This window comes from Epinephelus lanceolatus, chromosome 22 (assembly GCF_041903045.1).
Source record: "Epinephelus lanceolatus isolate andai-2023 chromosome 22, ASM4190304v1, whole genome shotgun sequence".
Lineage (NCBI taxonomy): Eukaryota > Metazoa > Chordata > Actinopteri > Perciformes > Serranidae > Epinephelus > Epinephelus lanceolatus.
This window is the reverse complement of record NC_135755.1, coordinates 27371277-27395000: the sequence shown is the minus strand read 5'-3', so window position 1 is coordinate 27395000 and position 23724 is coordinate 27371277. Positions and strand designations below refer to the sequence as shown.

The following is a 23724-nucleotide window of genomic DNA, read 5'->3' as shown; positions in this document are numbered from 1 at the left end:
AGGTGTCATGATAAAAGGTGAAACAGACATAAAGAGAGTAGACGTGGGAATCCCCAGGCAACTCACAATTACTTGATTAAAATTCAGGGGGCAACGATTCAATGATAAAACGATTATTGGTGCATCACAATGTATCAAAGATTTTGATTTCTATACAAGGTTTTTTTTTCTCAGTGTGTGACTACTTGCTACTTTTAAAACATAGCATGCTGTATTTGTAATGACCCATAATTAATTTAACAGATACATTTACTTGAATACTTTGTGGCTCTTGTTCAGGTCCCTTTTCCCCTCAACCTTAAAGCCAAATGCTCCCATACCTCAGGCTTTTAAACCAGTCAGACTGTATCCATTTGTGGTTGCATGCACTAATGTTTTGTGGGATATTTCTGCTGGTGTAGTGCCCAGTGAATGCATACTGTAATATTTCACCGGAAATAGTATGACATTAGTATGACGTACTATTGAATAGTAAATGGTCCACAGCCTTTTTATTTGAAAATGTTAACTGCATTATTTAATCAATTTAAAAGCACTTCACAGTCTCCTGCCTGTATGGGAATAGCAAAATGAGGGAGAGGCAGAGAGAATTTTTTCACCCACCCCTAGAGCAAACGTCTAAAGATAAGAGCGTGCCTTCATATTCCAGTCTTTCCATTAATGGACGCACCCACCGACCTGAAGACACACACCCATATCCTGACACACAGAACGGCAGCAGACAGACACACAGATGGATTGACAGGCTAATCGATTGATGACTTCTGTTGGTTCCAGACTCCCAATCAGTCTGAGCAAACAGCCACCAACTCTCTGCGGATCTTCTTATTGTGTCTGCAGTGTTTGTGTGTGTTTGTGTGTGTGTGACCTCGAAAAAGCCAACAGGTTAAGTGGATGCTGTCAGTGCCTCAACATGACCAAGCGACCTCTGACCTTATCTTAAACTTGTGACGCCCATCGCCTCCTGTCTGTCTGGTTGGTTTTGTCCTGGGCGAGACGGATCAATTACACACTCTTTCTGCATTTCATCTCATCAGTATCTATTAGTCGCTATCTCTTTTTCCAAAGCTCATCAGGTCAATTTTAATTTTCGTTTTCATCCTTTTTTCACCGCTCTTTTCTTGGAACATTACATCACCACATCAAAATTCAACCAATGATCATGAAGTAGACGGTGCCTTCTCTCTTCCCCTTCCCATTCTCCTTTACTTCCCCTTGAGCTGGTGAGCTATAAAATCAATACTGATTTATATGATAGACGATGGTCCCAGACAACAGTCAGCAATATTGAACAGCGAGGCCTCTCACAAGAAAAACTCGTCTAACTCCCTCCAGTTTCAATACATGAAGTAAAGTTTTTTCATTTATAATGCCTCCGGGAGTGTCCAGGTTTGATTAAAATACTAAAACGGCTTCACTTTAACTTTGAAATTAATAGAACAAGGGATAGAAAAAGTTAAGTGTACCCTCTGTGTCTAAATGCTGGAAAGTGTTCTCTATGCATTATAATTGGTTTCAACTTGCTTTCTATCAGATGGGATTTTCACGCAACAGAGGGCTAGAGGGGAAGGAGATGAGGGCAGGAAGCAGGAGTGAATCCCAATGAGTTGATGATATATGCCTGAGCTGTGCACTGCAATCATTTCTTCTAAAGCCCTCTGTAGGTAATAGACACTGAATGCTAGACACACTGATGCACATGAACTCTCTACTGAACACTTCAAGACTTTAACTACAGAAACCCTTTGAAAATAGCTGAATCTCAAGTCATGAATCAGCACATTTCACAAGATTTTTATGAACGAGGGAGTGAGAACAAGGCAGGAATGAATGACAGGGAATTCCACCAACCCACCTACAACAGCCCACCAGGTTGTTGACCTCTGAATGTCTTGTGTTTAAACTCTTCACAGCAGTCAAACTATGTGGGGCAGACACATCAGAACAAGTGATGGAGAATTAGGATCAAGCAAAAAAAAGCCACCAAGAATCCCAATCATGAAATCCTCCTGGGAATGCAACTGAGGGCATTCTGCTTGCGTCAACTCTGTTTGTGTGTGTGTGCGAGTGTGTGTGTGACCTTTGACATCTGACTCGGTTTGACCTTCACTCTGACAGGCTCCAGTCACAGGAGTGCCTGTGTGGGCTGACCATTCACAAACAACGTGGGAGAGTGCATGAACAACCATGTACGTGTGTGCCGCTAATGTCATTCTCAGACTCAGAGACAATGTCGGGGGCTTCATAGAGAGAGCATTATCAGCAACAGCGCATGAGAGACTAATGAACTTTGCTGACGAATGTAAGAAGTGAGAGAATATTTTCTGTAGGAGGCTGATGACAGCTGAGAATTTACTCCTCGTGTCTGTCTTTCATTCACTTCCTCCCTTCGTCTTCGTCATGTTTTACTCATTTGAAATTCTGGAAAACGAAATTCCCTCCTTTTTTTGGTTAAATATTCCACGCATTTGAGAAAAAAAGAAAAAGGAGGATTTAGAAGATAAGAGAATAAAAGGAAGGACGGAAGTGAGAAGAAAAAGAAAACCGGAGACAGAAAAATAACTAGGCAAACCAGACAAACTGTGGTGGAAACTTTTAAACTACTTGAGGTATTTCTGACAGCCAAAGAGAGATATAGATAGAAAGGCAGATTTTTAAAATGCTGCAGCTTTCCGTTACGCACTCAAGCTACGGCCAGCAAAGAGCTAGAGCTTATCAGACATAACTGAAGGAAGCACAAAAAGCATTTCTGATCTTCATTCCCATGGTACCACTCAACTCCACAAGGCCTTATGAACTACACGTAGAAGAAATAGAGGGATGAGGGCTGGAGAAGAATGACAAGGAAACTGAGAGAGAGAGAATGGGGTGCAGGGATGAGAGAGAGGAAAGACTGCTCTCTTGTCTCTGGATAACCACTTTATATTCCCTGGTGTGAGACAACAATGCAGCCGCAACCCAAACACGTAATCTACTGTAGTCCACATGTATTCTCACAGGCAAAGCCCCGGTTTAGACAGTTTAGTGGTTACGCTCTTCCTGGCCTAATCCCACGGCATTTCTCTGAAATGAAAGTATGCAGGGATGAGGATTTTGCACACCATCCCTCCAAACTATGTAGCTCTGACAACAGCATAAGAGCCCCATATCAGCATATAAAGTATATGTATCATGTAAAATCAGGACCATGATGGTGTACAATTTGTACTGAACATGAAACATACATTGCCTTAGCTTCACTGGAACTACACAGGTTAAAGGGATAGTGCACCCAAAAATGAAAATTCAGCCATTATCTACTCACCCATATGCTGAGGGAGGCCGTGGTGAAGTTTTAGAGTGCTCACATCCCTTGCGGAGATCGGCGGGTGGAGCAGACAGCACGCTTAACGGCAGACGGCACCCCAGACTAACGTCCAAGAACACAAAATTGAATCCACAAAGTATCTCCATACTGCTCATCCATAGTGATCCAAGTGTGCTGCAGCCGCGACATAAAAAGTTGTTTCAAAAAACGTCATATGAACGCTGTTTTTAGCCTCACTGTAGCCTGTAGCTCTGACTGTTTCTCTGTGCTCCGCGTTCACGTGTGCGCGCCTGCGCGAGACCAGCGAAAGCATGAGCTTTGCTCACCCGTGTTTACATCACGTGACACGTGCACCGCAGGGGGAGACAACGGTAGCCGCAGTCACTAAAAGATAATTTGCACTACGGCCTTTTAGCAAAGGACAGCCCAACATGTCTGAAGACTTTGAAATTAAGGAGGAACAGCATTTCTTTGTTGAGCCGTATTTGTTTGAGCCCGAGTATACGGACGGAACTCAGGCTACTGGACGAAGCAGCCACCACAGCTCATGAGCCTAACCCTCAGCCAGCCGCAGAATACCGGAGTCGAGCACTGGAAACCTGGTGGTGTAGTTGTTTCAAATGCAAAGCAATGCCAACGGATGAGGAAAGTCTTTGCTGCTCAGACTGGGAATTGGCGATGCCTGCACTTGAGAATCTGGACATCAGTACTGACGAGAGTGTTGCTCTTCAGAGACCGTGCATCACCGATCACCCTGAGCGCGCACACGTGAACGCAGAGCACAAAGAAGAAGTCAGAGCTACAGGCTACAGTGAGGCTAAAAACAGAGTTCATATGACGTTTTTCAAACAACTTTTTATGGCGTGGCTGCAGCACACTTGGATCACTATGGATGAGCAGTATGGAGATACTTTGTGGATTCAATTTTGTGTTCTTGGACGTTAGTCTGGGACGCCGTCTGCCATTAGGCGTGCTGCCCTTTCCCCCCGTCGATCTCCGCAAGGGATGTGAGGACTCTAAAACTTCACCAGGGCCTCCGTCGGCATATAGGTGAGTAGATAATGGCTGAATTTTCATTTTTGGGTGCACTATCCCTTTAATAGTAAGTATAATTTCTGAATGTAATGAAGCACATAATCACTTCATTAAGGGGGAACTATTAAGCTTTTTCATATTTTGTGCTATATTTATAGTGTTACAATGAAGGGTGTTTATATTAAATGTGGCCAAAGTTTTAAATGATGAGGTAAACAAATGTACAAGTAATCCCTGTGAGCATAAACCTCAGGTTCCCTACCATTCTGAACACTCCGTTTACAACAGTTTTTGCTACTCTGGCTACAATATGACATCATAGTGTGCCAAATTTCTTTATATGGTCATCTGCTCCAGGCACACTACTGCAAGTGTTTATATTACATAGCCTACACCGTTAAATGAAGCTATATGCTAATGTCAGGGAAACATGTAAACTTGGTTGCTAATGTTGGTAATTTCTTTCTCTGATTTCAAATTAGATTCCTGCTGCATCATGTTCAGTTGTGTTAAGAAGCTTTAAAGGCTTTTTGGTGATATTCCATGGTAGAAAGCCGGCTGCAAGTACACTGCTACATGTGGCTATATGCTAACCTTGGGGAAACATGTACACTTGGTTGCTAATGTTGTTTATTTCTCCCTGATTTCAGATTATATTCTGACTCAAACATGTCTGGTGGGGTTTAGCAGGTTTTACTGGTTATTTTTTATGATAGAAAGTGCCGCTGTTCTCCATAACAGTCATTCCCCTGGCTGCAATGATGGTGCAGAGATGCTGAGATACAGAAGACCTGACAATGCTGATCAATCAGAGCATGGGCTTTTTCAGGAGCGGGGCTTAAAGAGGCAGGCGCTAAAACATAGCATTTCAGACAGAGGGGGAATACGGGCGTTCTATCCTAGACAGTGTGAGGGAACATAAAGTGTTTTTGGACCATTAAACATGTCAACATATTCTAACAGAAACCTTAAATACATGGATGAACCTGAAAATGCGCATAATAGTTCCCCTTTAACACTAAATGAACAATGATTTTAATGAACTAAACAATGTGGCTTTTGTTTTTGGTCGTCAACTGCTTATTAAAGAGATCACAAGATGAGACGCTTTAGGCGAAACACTTCTCCTGAAGGAGACCCTGATCAGCACTTCATCTGAAATCTTTTTCTGAATTTTGATTCCTGTGCCTGTCCTTAAGTGATATAGCAGTCTTCTGTTACACCTCAAGACAAAAGGTAGAACAAGGAAATGAACAACCAAGAAAATTCAAGTGAACTGCAGACTTGATTTAAGCTTGATTGTCAAAAAAAGTTAGATGCTTTCTTGTTTGCTTTATGGCATTTCATGTGAAGCAACAGTTTTACCTCACCAGCAAAATTAACGAGAAGCACAGACCAGACCGCTGATACACAGACCCTCTGGCCCCACCCACCACACAACAGTATGTAGTGAAATCAAGTCGATAACTGTATTTTCCAGTCTGCTTTGATTAGTCTTTGTTATATGGGACTCCCATCCACCCACGCATAGTTCACCGCTAGCCAAGTGCAAATGTTGGCACAAACACAGAAAACTACAATGGAGTAATAAGTCTTCCATCACTGAGAGCTACTGGAATGAGAAATGTTTGAATAGAGATTCTGGTAAGCTCCTGTTGACTACAAACAAAGCAAAAGTATAGTTTTGGTGAGCAGGCAGGCAAACTGCAGGTGGTGCAGTGGATGGACACTGGGTGGCCTTCTTGCTTATATACATGCACCATTTCCCACTAGCAAAGCTCATCAAATCAGACAAACCCCATCTCTCCCTCACTGTAAATGGACCCTGATCCATGCAGTGGGTGCGCCGCTGGGAGCCAGTCCCTCCCTTGTGTGCCGACACCCTAATGAGTTTCATGTGAGGAGCATTAAAAAGGCTGCTTGAGAAACTGACTGGAGCTGGCAGAGGGGTACTCTCTGATCCACTCAAAACAGAAACATAAATGTAATGTAAAGCCAGGTGGAAGTATTTATATACAGGGTCATTTTATCATTAGTACTGTTTTCATGAATATTATAGCCATTATATAAGCACTATTGCTGTTAAACTCAACATTGAGGTTTTCATTACTAAAATATCTAGATACAAATGCACACTTTATGAATGTTTTGCAGTAGCTGAGCCAAATGTGAAATTGTTTGCAAAAGCACACTTATGATAAACTAGGTTTGTTTGTGATTTCTTTAAACTAAAATCCCACACTCTGATGGTAACTTCATTACGCAGCGGGTAATGACAGCCAGCAGTTTTACGACTTTTCCCCAAACACTTCACCAGCGAGTTGGAACAATTCCACGTCAGCCTAATTAGCCACCCAACCATTTAATATTGCATCTTACAAGCACGACAGACACACATTTATCATAACAGCAATGAGGCGGTGAAAAATTAACTTCTGCGTGATGCAAGACAGATGGAAAAACAGACCAAACTGACTTTGAAAAATAAAGGTATCCTAAAAACAAAACTTTCTTAACTCTGTATCAGGGTTTTGCCTTGAAGACGATGCCAGATGAAGACCCACATTCATCAGAAATTCAGTATTTAGTTTTAGAGGTAGCACTGTTATAAACTGACGTGTTGAAGAAGATGTAGCCTGTTGTTGGCTTAGCTGTAAAGGCGGGGCACCACCAAATTCTGCAGGATTCATCCCCTGGTGACTACACATGTCAGAAAGTATCTACATTATGTGCTTTTACATGTTTCTGAAGGCAGTGTGCATTGGCTTCAACACTTGGCTTTGCAGGTTGTCGCTTGGATATTACAGTACATGCAAACTAAGCTTGACACACACAAACAAACACACACATCACCTGAGCAGTTGCTCCTAACAACTACACTGCCTTACATAAGAGTCTCTCTTTAGTTATCACAACACACATGCAAATACGGAAATGTGCTCACACCCTGGTGAGGATGGTAACAACACATTTTAATCTGCTAAAAATCAAATGTTGTTGGGACTTTAGTCAAGATAAGAGTCACGCACTTAACATTTAGCAGGCAACCTCTGATATATCTGATGTAACTGCTGCAAAACATTCTAAGAGAAGGAAAACAATACAAGAAAGACAAAAGATTGTTGCATTTCTTAATCTGCAGTTGTTTTGTAAAAAGGCTGCTCTGTGGGGAATCATATCCGAAAGTCTCCCTCTCTGTCTCTCTCTCTCATTGCTGTTTGCTGGCGCTCATTCCAACTGTATTTGTTGTGGGGCCAGCATGCCACAGGCCACAGTTGCATAATGACACACAGAGACAGGGAGCTAACTTAACAGACACTGCATTCATTCAGCAAATGAGCCCGAATCAACAGCCAACAGTGGCTGTCTGAAGTAAGAATTTAGCTGCAGATCAATCACAGGTTGGAAAACACAAAGGGGTTAAAGCACAACAAGCTCTGCTGGAGAGTGCACCTGCAGAGCAACGCCCATTAATACAGTCAGGTGACTGGAGTACAGGCTAATGGTCAATGACGCAGCCTCTAAATCTTTTCCTCCTCGCTGCATCAGGGTGTAAACAACATCACATGGTAGAGAGGGAGAGAAATGACCCAGGGCAAATATTCAGGCGCAGAATATAAAAAGGGGAATGAAAAAAAATACAGGAGGAAAAGAGATAGTTATTACTCTGCAAACAAAGGGAGCGCATTCAAAACATGGACAAATAGAGATATATACACACACCCACACAGACTGCAATCCAATCTGCAAAAGGTCACAAAATAGCTCTGTCTGACTTCTGCCCCATAAGCTTCTTATTATTTTGCTGTGATGGATGTCTCCTCTCATTTTTCTGTTTTTCATTTTAACTGTCAGTCAGTTTCCAGAAAACAGGATGGCTGGAGTGTCTGTGCTGCTGATCCTGACACAAAGACGGAGCTTGTTATAGAGCTGGGCTTGTCTTGTTTTCAGTCTGACTTATAGCCATCTGAATCTGTGTCTGGTTCTTTTTTCACCCTTCAGTATGTGATGCACACAACCACTTTTCAAGAAAGCTGTTTCAGGGTCCTTTAAGAGACCCACAGTCTGAACACTGTCAAGCTCCCGCATCCACTCTGCTGAAGTGTCCCTGAGTAGGATGCCAGTTTCCAGAGCCACTGATCCTGACCCTTGCCATCTCTGGATGAGGGCAACATGAAGAGACAAATTCCCTACATGCATCAATCCCTCCAGCGGGGAAGCGCAGTTGACTGAACTGTCCCTTTAAGTTTGAAAGCTGCTACGTGTCTGGATGAGCCAACAGCCCGGTGTTTCTGCCCAGTCTGTGCACTTGTTGTTGGCGTTAAGCAGAACATGTCTGGCACCTGCTTGCTTCGCCAGCATCACCATTTATCAAGCCACAATAAAGATGGAAGGCAGCCCTTTGGCACACACCCCGGGTGCGTAAAACAGCAGTGCAGAGCAAAGGTTGACACAAACGCAGGTTTAAGTTTGGGCTGAATTCTGTTTTGTGCCAAACACTGCCAAAGCTTATCACACATCATTCTGGAGATACTCTTTGTGCTGTCCATGTGGTTAAATGACATGAGGCAACATTGCAAACTATGCCAAAGTTGTAGATGTTGCACCACCTTTATGTACGATGTTTGGAAAGCTGTCATCATGCTATGATGATGCAGGCATCTCAAAACACCTTTTTATTTGCAAATAGATATGAAGCAAATTCATCACACATCCCATCAAAGTGAGGACAGCCCCCCAAAAGTGGGAAATCCGCTTTTTAAAATATCTCTTTAGCTTCGATCATCACAAATGCTGCTCTCATGAGTGTTTGCTCTCGTCCGCCTTGGCGGTTGCACTCACCTCCCTGCCCGCCCAGGGTCGCTGCCCAGGAGGCTCCGGAGAGCAGGCATAGCACCGGGAGCAGCATCAAAATCGCACTGCAAGGACTCATCATGATTCGACTCCTGTCCTGCTCCAGGACAGGGGCGGAGGTCCGTCCGATCTGATTTCAACACCAAAGTCCCGGACTCGTGGTTTCAGCTGTGATGCATCCTGATCCTGATCTGGGTTTCGCAGGTTTCTCTGAGTTCAAAAAGGAGCAGAGCTCGGTCCGAGACAATGATAGATAAGTTGTGGGGTTAATTATAACTAAAATAAATGCTTCCTAGAATATTTTATTTTGCTATTCTGCTACAGGTTACTGCTTTTCCCGTTGCTACAATCTGCACAAAGCGCACAGAAGTGCATGCATCCGCTGAGCGCAGTGAAAGGGTTGTATCATATACTATAGAAAAGCGACATGCTGAGAAACAGAAGACACCTTATTGTAGTTAAATTTGTGGTGTATTCCAGTCACAAAGTGTGTGTCAAAGTAATCCAAAGTACCGTCCTCTCGTGCAGGAATAATGTCCAGTGTCCTGGGTTATAATAAGCTGAAGCCTCGCGCTTATCCCCGCTCTGTGCCCCGGTGTCGCCGAGCTTGTCCCGCTGCTACCAATAAAAAAAACCTTCGCTCGTCTTCAGTTTAAAATTATTTGCAGTATTTAAAGCAAGAAAATCACATTTCCGTCCGCAAAGTGGAACAAAATTCCGAGCGCGCGCTGTGTCGCTGGAGCTCGAGCGCTGGCGCGGTGCACAGTGATATAGAAGCGAGTGACCGGCTTGAGGATGTGCTGCGAGAACGCTCGAGCGCTGGAGCCAGCCGTCTCGCGCCCCGCCCTCCGGAAAAGGCAGCGCGAGTGCACACAACAGGTAAGGTAAGGGGTTGACGTCACGGCAGACAGGTGCAGACACCAAATATCCTCAGGAAACGCTGACAGGAAAGTGACTGATTTCAGACTTCTCAGTAAACGGAAGTGGTTTCTGAGAGGTTCTTTAGAATTAATTTCAGGTGTGGAAATGTCAGGCAGTGGGGTCAGAGAGTAATGGCAGGTTTCACTGTGACCACTGGACTATTATCCTATTGTGGAACTTGCCTGCTCTGTCATACAATGACATAAAAGCCTGTAGTGGTTGCAGTGAAACCTGTCATTGCAACAGTCCTAAAACCTGAAGGATACATTCAACTTTTTCGACTGATTTCAAAGTGACATTTGGCTATTTAGGAGTGTAATTGGTTGAAAACAAGCCAGGTTGAATACAAATTAGGTATTTTTCCCTAATAAATTAGTTACTTCTCTGTTAAGGGGACACATCCTCCTTAATATTTAGAACATGCCAATCTGCCCATGAATTGATGCAAAAAAGACAAACATTGATTTAGATAAATTCACCAGAATGACGCTCAAAATTTCATGGGGAGGATCCCAAACCCCCCCTTTCATACGATCCTCATCCTTCCCACCAAATGTTTAAAACAAAATCTACAGCCTTGGTCAAGCTATAAAACATAATAAGAGCTATTTGATTTATCCCCTTAATTTTGAATAGGATCAGCCCCTGAGTCTGATCCAGTGCTTTACTCTGGATTTCCCCATACTGACTGAACTAGATGACCTCCCTCATACAGTGTTTGGCTATTGTTGAAAAAGCATATTGGAACGCCACAAGAGGGCATTAAAAAGGTCAGATCACTATTAAATATATGTTTTCTCATCTCTATCCAGACATTGTGAATGAAAATTCAAGAAGAAGATTGTAATGTCTGTTTCAGGTTTTGAATATTATTCATTCATTACTCATTCAAAAACTCCATGTAAAGATTGTACATTTGAGGAGGCATGTTCTCTCTGCTCCTGTGGTCTGGTTTCCTTAATCCACCTGCCAGTCATCTGACATCATAGGGGGGGGGGGGGGGGCGGAGCCTCTAAAGGAAAGATGATTAAACAGTAGATGTGAGGTCAATAGTCTGCAGGACTTAACCACACTAATAATCCACCGGCAGATTGTCTTCTGCCATGTGCTGTTAATTTGTCTCGACGTTTACTTCTTAAGAGCTTCAAATATATAACTCAGTGTGACTGAAGGTGATGATGACATATTTGAAAAACTGCATTCTCCTTAACTGGGGAAAATGCTGAAGCCTGTGCTGCAATTCTAATATTTCTGGATTAACTGTGCAGCAGCCATATCTGCAATACTGAAAGCACTTGCCTTCCCGCTCAATCTCTCTTTCTCTGAGGAGGAGAGCCGAATGGCTGGCAGCGCTGACCGGCCAATTTCACGGGGCGGGGGTGCAGACATGTACCCCAAGTCCGGGACAAAAGGGAGGGGTCACAGAGGAGCATGGATTAAAGGATTTGGTAGAGGAGGAGGGGGGAGGAGGGGGACAAGGGTCAGAGGTAAGAAAGCGATGATAAAGAAAAGCCAAGTGGAGCTAAAAAGTGAACGGCGCCGTCGCTAATCGAGCCTGATTAAGCTCACACTGTGCGTGTCTCATCTTTATGCGGCCAATGACTTTTGAATGACCAAACATCAGTCTGCATCACAATAAACGTCTTCATCAGTTGGCAGTTGTGGCAGCCGTTTGAGATGAGGGCACTGGGGGAAACCCCAGGGTGCCTTCACCCATGACTTTTGGGTGGCTAGTATATTTATCAATGTCAGTGTGGAGGTCCAGATCTGGGTCAATTACTGTTGAGACTGACTGCAGCTGGGATAAAGCACAAAAGGAGGCTGCTGACACTTTAATTCACAATCTCTTTTACTTCTCTGAGCTGAACTGAAGCTTAATTGCTGCCCCCTGCTGGACAGGTGAAGCAAGTGCTATAAAAGATGCAACATACAAGGTGGTATAACAAGCAGACACAGCCAGAACAAGATGCACAGGCACAGTCAGATTGATTGAAGCCTTCATACCACTCCACACACACCGGTTCAAGCTGAAACACACATTTGCATAAACTGGGCATACAGATTGGCATAAATTAACCAGAAGCACTAACCAGAGAGGAGTATGGCCTTAAAGGGATTGCCACGGCTGCTTATCTGTCCCCGCATATTAATATTCAGACCCTGATGTAAGGAAGCTGCAATCCGTGACCCTGCACTCCTTCTGTTAATCGGTGTGTCAGTGTGCATGTCTGTCTATGCATCGTCACAAGTCTGTGTCCTTTTTTTTTTATTTGTACAGCGTGTGTGCATGCTTTCTTCTTTTTTTTCTTTTCTCTGAGCACATGCATGTGTGTGTGTGTGTGTAAGCCGAGGCCAGACGCTGAGTGAGGCCAAAGGTTTTATATATGTGTCTGGGCACGTGTGTCTGCATGTATGTGTGTGACTAATGGTTGGGGATCTCTGGTTGAAATGGAGGGATTGTTATGGGTAAAGAGGATGACAGAAAATAAAATCTGACAGAGGAAAGAGATGGAGAGAGACAGACGAGCTACCACCTCCAGCAAATGTAATTATATGGCTCAGAATCACTGAGCAGCTGCTTCTTGATCAGCTTTAGGCCAGGCAAACACACACACACACACACACACCCACACACACAGATGCACACACAGACACACACACAGACGCATGTGACATTGACCTTGTCCATGGACATCAGGGCAGACAGGGGAACAGTGACTTTGCTCAAAAAGATGAAAATATTGTTTGTTCCGAGAGGCATTAAATCTAGCAAATGTGTGACTGATCTATTAATTTGGTTAAGTAATGCATGCAGTCATGGATAATTCTGTTCTCCCACTTATTCAGTTACAGCTCGTTCAAGTGTGTGTGTGAGAGAGAGAGGGGTGGGGGTCAAAAAAGGCAGGGGACTTGTGCCCTGAGGAGCAGAGGGGCCACATGCACTCACACACACACACAGAAACACTCATTAAGTTAACAGCTTTCATTTCACTAATTAAACCCAAGATATAGATCGCCCTGATTTTTCAACTCCCTACCTCTCTCTCCCCGGACCCTCTAACCTCCCTCACCCCCACGTCCCTGTTTCCCGTCACACTTTTCACGTCTCCTGCTGCATCTGCGCACATTTCCCCCTCCATCCCTCTGTCTAAATGTGTCAATCAGGCTGTCAATCTAAGTCACCACATAAACTCGTAGAGCAGAAATCCTGTACAGAATGTGAGCATTTCACCCAGAGTGACTAAAACAGATTACAAGACGTGGGTCAATCCCCACCCTGTGTGCTGTTCACTGCTCCGTGTTTGTGTCGTGGCTGGCTTGTTGCCAACTGATTTACCCCCCATCCCTCACCTCTGCTGAGGAGGAAATGGAAGAAACCGCCCAAAACCTTTTCCTCTAATCCCTTCACAATGGATTCTGCTGTTTTATTGAGGGCGGACATGGTGGGGATTCAGGCAGTGGGTCTGAACTGCTGAGCCCAGGTAAGCCTGGAGATTTGGATCAACGCTAAAGTTAAAGCATTTGATTAGTTTCATTCCACTTAAATGATCCATGAATGTGGGTATTTTTGTCCAGGTTACTCAAGATACACAGAAGTATGACCTGGCCACTAGAAGGTTAATAAAGTTAATGATTTTACCAAATGAATGGTAAGCAGAAAAATCACTGAATCCATCATATTTAACTGCATATGTGTGACCAATAAAGGGATTCAACTCTTCCTGCCCAGAATGGAAAAGACAGTGAGACCACCTTCCACCTGGTCCACTAAAAGAGGGGATGTAGCTCAGTGGTAGAGCGCATGCTTCGCATGTATGAGGTCCTGGGTTCAATCCCCAGCATCTCCACTTCTTATCTACACCATACAAAGTGAGGATGCTACATGTTAAGAAACAAAATGCAGCTTGTTGCAAGCTGCCATCCATGAAATGCTGTGGCAGCACTCTGATCTGAAGCTGTTTGATTCTGTAGCAAAGTATATCCAAACTAAAAGTTGGTAATATTTCAATTTTTCTAGGCAAATTGCAGCGAGAGAATACCTGCAGCCAATTAGTAAGAGTCCTGTGACTCTAGCGACATGTTGACCTATGTTACAAAGAATTTCTTCCTGCCCAAAACACATGAACATGCCTCCCAGACGCAGAAAAACATAATTATTGCGGCAAACCACACTTTGCCGCTGCTTGTTGTGCTTTCAACCTTGTAGTACCTCCAAGGCGAATGAATAAGAAACAAGTAAAAAAAGGAGCTTTTCTTGCAAAAGGATAAGGCAATGTTGAATCTGCAGCGCTTTCTCTGTCTACAATAGCTTTTAACAGGCTTAGCTGTCCTCCAGTTATCCTGAGTGATCCTGTCATTTACTTCATACACAATGGCATTATGAATGCATATACAGAGATCATTGTTAACACCATGGTTGAGTTTTTGTTAGGTTTAAGCACAAAAACTACTTGGTTAGGTTTCATGGTTTTGGGTAAAATGTCACTTCCTTAAGGTTTGGGGAGCTTTGTCATCATGGTTAGAGTAATAATATGCAGTTGAGGTAAAGAACATGACACTGACTTACAGTTGTAAACAGGAAATCAACAGCTGTCTCTCCTTTTCAAATCTGGTGGTTTGTTGATCCCTCCATCTACCTACCCAAACCTTTTGCACCAGGATGTAGCTCAGTGGTAAAGTGCATGCTTTGCATTATGAGGCCCCTCAATCCCCAGCATCTGTAACCATATCAGGGTTCACGAGTCACTCCTTTGGGTCACATATTACAAGAACCACATGCAATCTTGAAGGGTGCTATAGGTAAAAGCACTCACCAATGCATTCCCTCCAAGGTGAATCAATTTGAAAGGTCCATTTGAGCTGCTCCTGCAAGGACGTTCATTTTTGTAAACACATTTTGTTTTGGATGCAATGGATGGTCTATATCAGGGTTAGTCATCCTTCAACTGAACATTGTTCATTACATGATAAACTGTGTATTATGAATACAGTAATATGAAACTAAAGTTTTGCTTTATGTCATTTTATCTTAAACTTGGCTCATCATCTATGTCCTGCTTTCCCCCTCCTCTCATTCATCCCTGCAGGTCCTTTCCTTAAGCAAACAGAGCACACGAGGCAGGATGAAATGAAAAAAAAACAAAGAGAAACAAAGAGATTCTTCCGTTCCTTTAAGAAAAAAATGTCAGGAATGTAGTAACTATGTCAGTAATAGCAATAATATTTCTAAAAGAATCAGTTTTGCTGTGCATATTTTTTCTCAACACTAAAATCAGTAAGAATATGAAACAATTTTCTACCTCTATACAGAGAGGACTCATCTCAGACAGGCAGCAATTGTTCACTTCATTTTGCCCTTAACTTCCATGAATCCTTCCTGGCTGTATTACATGTATGTCATATTGGATATGACATAATTACAAGGGGCAACCAAAAAATCCCTTGAATCTGCCCTGCAGTGTCTTTAAATTCATGGGTAACAACGTACCCCGCATTCACAAGTTGCATTAACCTGTCGACCCCGTTCTTTCACTTTTTCCGACGTGACATGAACACAACATGGCTGATGCTTCCAAGAAACATGGATACATGTTGAGAGGCCTCTCCTGTGTCTACAGCTGCACCTGCTGAGGTGTTGCAACACAATTCTTGGCAGAGGAAACCGTCTCAAATTATCATTTACAGTACATTGTGCATATTTTCAGTGTAAATAAAAATGTTTTAATCAGTCAAACATAAGCACATGTTTGCAGGCCCGTCTTTCATGTACTCGGGGGAGAACTGAGTGTGCTATCCATCCTTGTGCGGTGAATTAAAGATGTTCAAACAATGCTAACCAATCAATTATTTACATGTCATATACACAAGCACAATCTAGAGAGCAAACACATACACGAATGCACACAGACTCACACACACACGCACGCACCGTATCCTATTAAAAAGCCCTGACTAATTAAAGAGATCTTTTCAGCTATAATTAGCTATGTCTGTGGTACAGCTATTCTTTACTGTGAGCTGAAATTTAATCATTAGCTTCATCCTTCAAAGAACCAAGAAGTGCTTTGTGAGACATACATGCTGCTATTCAATAATGGCTGGTCACTTAAATTGAATACTCAATCTAATCATCTAATGAAGTGATTCCTAACCTTGACTCCTGAACTTGCACCCATGGGGCACATGGGGATGTATGGAAATATTGTGGAATAGCTCGAGTAATTTCATAAAATATAAATTAAGTTCATTATTAATAATCAGCTATAACACCTAAACACAGTGTTGCAACTACTGTGTGTAAACAATTGAGTACAGAATCTCTATAAACACATTCTGCATATGTATGCAGAATCTTTAGGTGGCAGGAAAAGATTTTAGTGGCAAGGTGTTCTGGGTGCCGTTTTTTTGAACGGCAGGTATTCAGTCCCTGTGGAGAGGCGGAATGCATTGGCTTCGATGCAACCTTGGAACCCATCACCTATTGTCTGTCAAGGATTAGGCTTTATATTACATTTTTTCTTTTTTATTTGCATTCATATGCAGATTTGTTCACAGAGTTAAGCCAAAATGACCGGCACATGGAAGAGGAAGGCAGACGGTAGCCGATGGGTTCTGAGACTGGCACTGAAGCAAAGAGAAACAGTTATCTAAAATGTAATAATTATATAAGAATATCCACTTAAAATACACCATGACAAGTACCACATCTGTCATGTTTCAAATGAAGTGGTGCTTGAGTTCATATGACGGGGCTCTGAGGCTACGTTTGATGAAAAAGTGTATTCTGATGTGTCGAGTTCATGTGGTCACATGTCTCACTTTCATTTGTAGACTTGCCCAGAGACGCCCACAAACCCAAGAACTACATACACATTCATCTTGTTGTGACTATGATGAAATGTTAAATATAATTATCCAGTATCTCCTTATGGCAAATAAAGGTTAAATGTAATTACCCAGTATTGCTCTAACCTAATTCCTCATGTGTGGCATTCTGGTAGATTGATACCACAGCAGATGGTGCTATCAATTATTGAGCCTGTGAAGACGACGCTGCCCTCAATCAGATTAAGTAGATTATGCCAACATCAACTCCCTTATGATCCAGACTCAGTTTCTTAGATCAACATACAACATCAAGATACACACCCCCGACTACGCCTCCTTAGCCCTCTTTTAAACAGTGTCAGTCTCTTTCCTCTCATGGGATCTATCTATCTATCTATCTATCTATCTATCTATCTATTTTGTTCTACCTAAAGGTCTTAAGTCGTTAACATCCTCTGGGTGTATCTGTGTGTATGCTAATATTTGCAATTTTAAAATCTGACCTAAATACGCTACACGTTGAGCTCTCTGAATGTTATCTGACGACATACCATGATGGAGTCCCTGCCAACGTACTCGGCGTTCCACCCAACCCAATGCAAATGTCCCCTTAATCCTGTTAACCCACTCTAGCTGTGTAGAAAAGCAGAGAGAGTAGGAGAGCGCCTCGGGCAAGTACGACATTGTACCCCTCCACCCCACTGAGATCTAATTGAAGAAACAAGTGCTCGGTACAAAGTGAAGCTCCTCTGCTCACTGTGACATTAATACATGACTCGTGTGAGAAAAAAAAAAACTCTGTGATCCGCAGCGTACAAATCTGAAAAACAGGATTGTGAATGTGGGGGTGCACAGTAAGAGGAAGCAAATTTAAACACAAGCTTATGCTATGTTTAAGTTGAGGTTTACTGCTGCTTACATAGTGGATCCCATAATCCACAGGTGCTTTACGTGCAGTTCAAGAAGCAGCAGAATGAGTGAGTGAGTTTGATTTCAGTGTTGTTATATCGAGCAAAGAAAAATAAAAAGAGGTCTAAAAGTCTACTCTAATAAGTCTACTTTTAATTCTTTAGTTATCTCACCATTTGCAGCACTGCACTTGCGATAAGGGATACAAAATCATTCAGATAAAGTGTAAGGTCAAAGGAGACTATTTCCAGCACTACTTCAGCTAATTTCAGCCTTTATTTGATAATAGCCTACTACAAATAACGACTTAATATGTGCGTCATGTTCACATGTTGTTTTCCCCTCTGATATAGTTGATGAACAAAGCTTTTTTTCTGCTTTTCTGATATCTGTGTTTTAATCGTGGTTTCACGTTTCATATTCTTTGATGTACAGTAATTACTACGCCTGCATGTGTGAGTGTGTGTATCTGTTTGTCTGCAGCTAATTTTGCCAAGTACTGGACCAATCAGCCTAATATTTTGCGTGCACATTAATGACTGTATGCTTAAGGATCTCTAATTGTTGCAGTGATCAATAATTGTTTAAAAATCTGTTATCTCGACTGTTTTAAGCCGTACTGCTGACTTCTTATTCCTGTTAACTAGCCAGTAGGTGTAGCAAATTTTCCAGAAGCCGGTTCAGCTGAAAACAATAAGCCATACCTAGTCTATTGCAGGCCATATTTTGGACTTTGTTGTGGCTCAAAAATTAACACTGAAAGAAAATTTTGGTCCAATTTTAAACTGGAGCATCTGCAGATCAATTCCATACCCGATATGTTACAACCCAATAAATCCCCACTTTTTGTTAACATGGCCACCATCCTGACTGTAAGGGACAACTCCACACAACGTCATGCGCTACCAGTGTAGCATGGAGCGTTTTGTCAGCCTGACTTGGTACACTTAAGGATTTCGTGGATTTGGTCATTTGACCTTAATATTTGTGCTTCTACCACAAGCAAGGGGGCTGTAGTTAAATGGTTTCCTTTTGTTGTTGTTGTTGTTGTTGTCTGTTTTAATTGTGTTGTTGATATTTCCTACTGTGTTGTGCTGTAGCCTACAGACGAAGTTGATACTGTTAAAAGTTCAGTTAAGAATACTTTATGGTGCTGTTCAAGTTCAATTCATCCTTATAGTTACATTGTAGGCTATCCATATTTAACATAATGTGTCTGTTAGCAGGAGACAATGATCTGCTCTGTGCAACACGCTGCAGCTCTGTCAAGAATAGACAAAATGTGTATTTTTATTAGCTTTTGGGACATTTCTGACATGTGCAGTGCTGTGTTTGCTGAAATTACAAGTGGCTGCCTGGCGGAGGTCTGCACTCTACTTAGTGCACGTTTCTAGTATACCTTCAAATCACTCACCCATGGTAAATTTCAACCCATAATCACTATTTTGTGTGTGTTTGTGTGTGTGTGTGTGTGCCTTCACGTTAGTCTGGGTGAGTTGAGGGTGTTACGTGACAAGGTGTTTACTTGTAGATTTATAGCATGTGGGGCGATTGGGGTTGTTGTTTCTTAATGATAAAATCTGACCTCTGAAAGGATAAGACAGGTCTGTTGAGTACTAAGCTGTTCTTGATAACATGTTTTGACCCTCACTCATTCAGCTTGTAAAGAGGGGTTCTTAGTAATTGAAATGGGGTGAGGTGGGGGGATGCACTGGGCGTCATTAGCAGCAGTTAAGGTCTACATGTTTGACAGTAAGAATAAATGTACATTTCAGGGAGAAGTGACATTCAAGTTACATCACCGTGGCAGATTTCACAGTAGATTTTTTATTGCAGAAACATGTTTGTAAGCACAGTTCCCAGTGCTGGGAGATAAACTGCTGTGGGTGGCTGATAGCAGAGAGATTTAAACCCTTTACACTACCACAGCGTTTGACTCTGGCCGGGGTTGCCTCTGTTTGCTTTATCACTGAGCTGCCATGTGGGCCTGGGCAGATGTGGAATATTCCCATTTCAGAGGGAAGAGTTGCTTTGCTGAGAATGTTCAAGGTCTTTCAGTGTGAAAGCATTTATTGTTTGAGGGAGAGGACAGCTTTGGCTGTACTGGAGTCAGAGCTGTAAAACTGTAGTCCAGCTTCAGCACTGAGCCTGATACCCAACTTCAGAGGGTTTTATCCACTCAAATACACTGTCAGTTTTAACCCAGTGGTATAGGGAGGAGAAAGACGACTGCATTTAAGCCTCACACACTCCTTTACAGAAAAAACTACATTGCAGTCAGATCACATTGGAATAATAATTACACAGCAGCCAGTGTTGAAAGGGTAAGAGATTGTGATTACTGGATATGGAAGAAACCAATTATATCATTCAGTTGATTCAATGGTTGATTACACAGATTATACTGCACAATAGATCACTGATTAAATGACTTACTGTACATATGTCTGACTGATGCAGATATCATAATTCTCAGTCTGACATGTTGAAGACTGTATATTGGTGTCCACTACTAAAAAAATATCATTTATTCCCATGGTCATATTATAGAAAAAATTAGTTTGTCCTGTTTAACACTATGAATTAACATGAACATCATTAAGTGACTAGAACATAAGTACACAAGAGACAGAATGCACAAAGTCTATGTTGGCTATTTCATGCTTGTTTGAATAAGACTTTTCCTTGCCCTATTTTCTGTAACATACAAGCTCATTAAAATGAATTAATTGTCTTTTTATGTGGGGACCCAACTAAAGTAGATCTGCAACATATTCTGTCAGTACATGTACTTCCGCACATTAAAGATTAAGGAAACAACATCATTTTTTTTACAGCAAAATAGGCTTTAATTATGTTCTGTACACATTTTATGACTCATTAAATGATGAAAAGACTTTGATTTGCAGCAATACAAAACCCTTGTGGCTTATACCATGCAATGCAAGGCAGTAATTATGATATATATTGGGCCACATCCCGAAATAATCATTAGCAAATGTAATCATAATCATAAATACGCTTTACAAATCACCATTACTGGTTGTAGTATTACAGTGCACTACAGTTCTGCATGTAGTTTGTCCAAGTGATGTTACTGTACTCCAGGACAAGCTGTTGCTCAACTGCTGTGGGTACTGGGTAGGTACAATAAACCAGACCCCTCAACATATTTGCTTCCCCTCTAATGTTGACTCCATTGTTACTGCTGTGATGCTAGTGTTGCTTGCGTCAACGAAAAGTATGACTAAATATTGTCATCAACGAACCTTTATCACGTGACGAAAACGAGACAAGATGCAACGTAAATGGTGGTCATGTGACAATAACTATAATTAAATATATAATGCAATATTGTTGATGAATAAAAACAAGACTAAATGTGGTTTACAAAATAAAACCTCTGCTAAAATGTCTCTTCATTTTCGTTGACCAAAACGAGACGAGATGAAATAACGTTATAATGTTTAGTCGCGTTATTATTATTATTTTGCAGTATTTCTGTTTCCTAGGCTGTGCATCGCACTGCGCAGACGGATTACAGCCGTGACGATATACAGTATGACATCACTCGCTCTCATGCGATATTGCTTTTATACAACAGTTCAACAACAGCTTAAACAGCAATGCTGAGTAAGGAAATGTTAACAAAAGGTAATGAAATAAAAGTATGTTATGTAGCTCCGTGATCCCCCAGTCTGTTGCCAGGCAACGCGGCACACACCAGGAACTCACAAGCTACTTTGTATTTACATTGATCTGCAGCTGTGTAACTTCGTCCAGTTCGGCTGATGAAATGTTGGCAAACCTGGATGTTGGCACGGCCGGATTCAGCTTCCACTCTCCCTCATCCTCATCAGTACCTCATCAGATGATCATTGATAATTCCTGACTGTTATCGCTTAATTTTTGCCCTCTCCAGTTTGTCGAGGTTGGCTGATGTTACACAAACACACCTGAAGGTCTGCACAGAAGAGTCCTGGCTTTCCTTTTCCTCGTCCTCTCCTGACGACCACTCATAATTTAATTCAAATGTAATTTTGGGGAAAATATCCATCTTCTTGGTGTAACGCTATAGTGTCAGTTTGTGTAGTGAGTGTGACAGTTGGTTAATTAACGGCTGTATTTATATTTATTACACGGCTCTATTAAATGCTGTATTCTGATTGGTCAGTCGCAGCATTCAGAGGTCTGATATTACTGTGTAATGACCGTTGCTATGTAGCCCAGCGTTGCTAGGGACGCTGCCCTGACAAGGAGATTCAGCCGTTGCCGGCAGGGCAGGGTGCGCGTCGGGGTTCTATTCCCCTGTCGGGAGATATTTTCCCAGTATTCACCGGCGCATTATACATTATCCCTTACTTATAACAACTGTGAGCGGAGTGATTTTACTGTTACAAGTCCCAGTGATGTTATAATCTATATCAGCACTCACGGAATGCCTCTCGTCCAATCAAATTACTCGGTCAGAACTAACTGTTGTATAAATAAATATATATTTAGCTCTAACTATAGGAGCTAATTTAGAAAAGAAAATTTTGGTTTGGTTATACTATACTAGGTACTTATACTATATTGACTGGGTATAATAGAATTGCATTACTAAAAAGAGACTAAAATACAATTTTCATTGACTAAAACTAGACTAAAATGTCATCAGTTCTCGTCGACTAAAACGAGACGAAAATAGTCATGGATCATTCTGACTAAAATAAGACTAAAATGCTCAGACTTTTAGTTGACTGAAACTTGACTAGACAAAAAAGAGTATGAACGTGACTAAAACTAATAAAAACTAAAATGACAGTTTAACACAAAGACTAGACTAAAACTAAAATTAAAACAGGCCGCCAAAAACAACACTATGTGATGCGATAAACTGAAGGCTGTAATGCAGAATAACTTTTTATTGATAGAATTATTTTTACAAAATAATACACATAAATTAACCTGCTGCCAGAAAGTTTAAGGTACCCTGTGGAGTCTCTGACCACTACTAGCACTATGGAGCAATGTTTAAACGACTGGTTCCCAGTATTGTTTATACTGCTCGTGACAATGCATATGCAAGGTGTAGTGTGATTCACATTCCTACTGTTTCTTCCACACTATTCCACTCATTGGCAGTAAGGAAATGAATAAAATGCCACTTTTCAGGAAATACTGGTTAGTGATTGTACCAATAAATAGAGAAAAGGCAATGATGCTACTACCACCCCTCCTTCTTCACCAAATAAAGCCCAAATTATCAAACACTGCATGTACAAAAAGCTTTAATTAAATCACGGGTTCAGTCCCTTGCATGTCCACTTATCTACCTAAGCATGGTGAACTAATCCTTCCAAACTGTAAAATGTTCTGAATACTAAGATACAACATGTTCAAGGCTGCTTTATGTAATGGCTGTAACTTTGCACTTCCTCCAATTTGAATAAATCTAAAACAACTAAAACAATCTATTTCAGAAAGGTTATATTTATATTGCCTTCCTTTTTGAAAGCAGTTACCTGTAAAGCAAAATCTGTCCCTGAGAGGGGATGTAGCTCAGTGGTAGAGCGCATGCTTCGCATGTATGAGGTCCTGGGATCAATCCCCAGCATCTCCACCTCTTATCACACAATACCTAGAAGATACATTGTGTTCAAGGGGGCTTCACATAAAAGCATTCACCAAAAGTCCTTGCACTTCTCACCAAGGGAATAAATGAAAAAGAACCAATGTCAGCTGTTCTTGCAAAAAAGAGTTACAGTGTTAAATCCACATGACCTTTTGGCACAGTTGCCTTGATCAGTGTTAGTTGACCCCAGTTCTCCTCTAACTTTAATTTTCCTTTCAAAAGATCCACTGTGGAGTGATGAATGTGTATACAA

At 41.8% G+C, this 23724-nt stretch overlaps 1 protein-coding gene and 2 non-coding genes across 3 annotated transcripts in view; 2 read left to right on the top strand and 1 right to left on the bottom strand.

Annotated features, from left to right (window-relative positions):
* Positions 1 to 10017, bottom strand: part of sema4f (sema domain, immunoglobulin domain (Ig), transmembrane domain (TM) and short cytoplasmic domain, (semaphorin) 4F) — a 62997-nt gene extending 52980 nt beyond the window's left edge. Inside the window, exon 1 of the mRNA XM_033610441.2 lies at positions 9185 to 10017. Coding sequence (XP_033466332.1) covers positions 9185 to 9278 — 94 coding nt within the window. The 5' untranslated portion in view covers positions 9279 to 10017. The remainder of the gene's footprint in view (positions 1 to 9184) is intronic.
* Positions 10018 to 13893: 3876 nt separating this feature from the next.
* trnaa-cgc (transfer RNA alanine (anticodon CGC)) lies at positions 13894 to 13965 on the top strand. The gene has a single exon. It is a non-coding gene; the product is annotated as a tRNA-Ala (tRNA).
* A 9422-nt stretch (positions 13966 to 23387) lies between these two features.
* trnaa-cgc (transfer RNA alanine (anticodon CGC)) lies at positions 23388 to 23459 on the top strand. Its single transcript has one exon. It is a non-coding gene; the product is annotated as a tRNA-Ala (tRNA).
* The last annotated feature ends 265 nt before the right edge of the window (positions 23460 to 23724 follow it).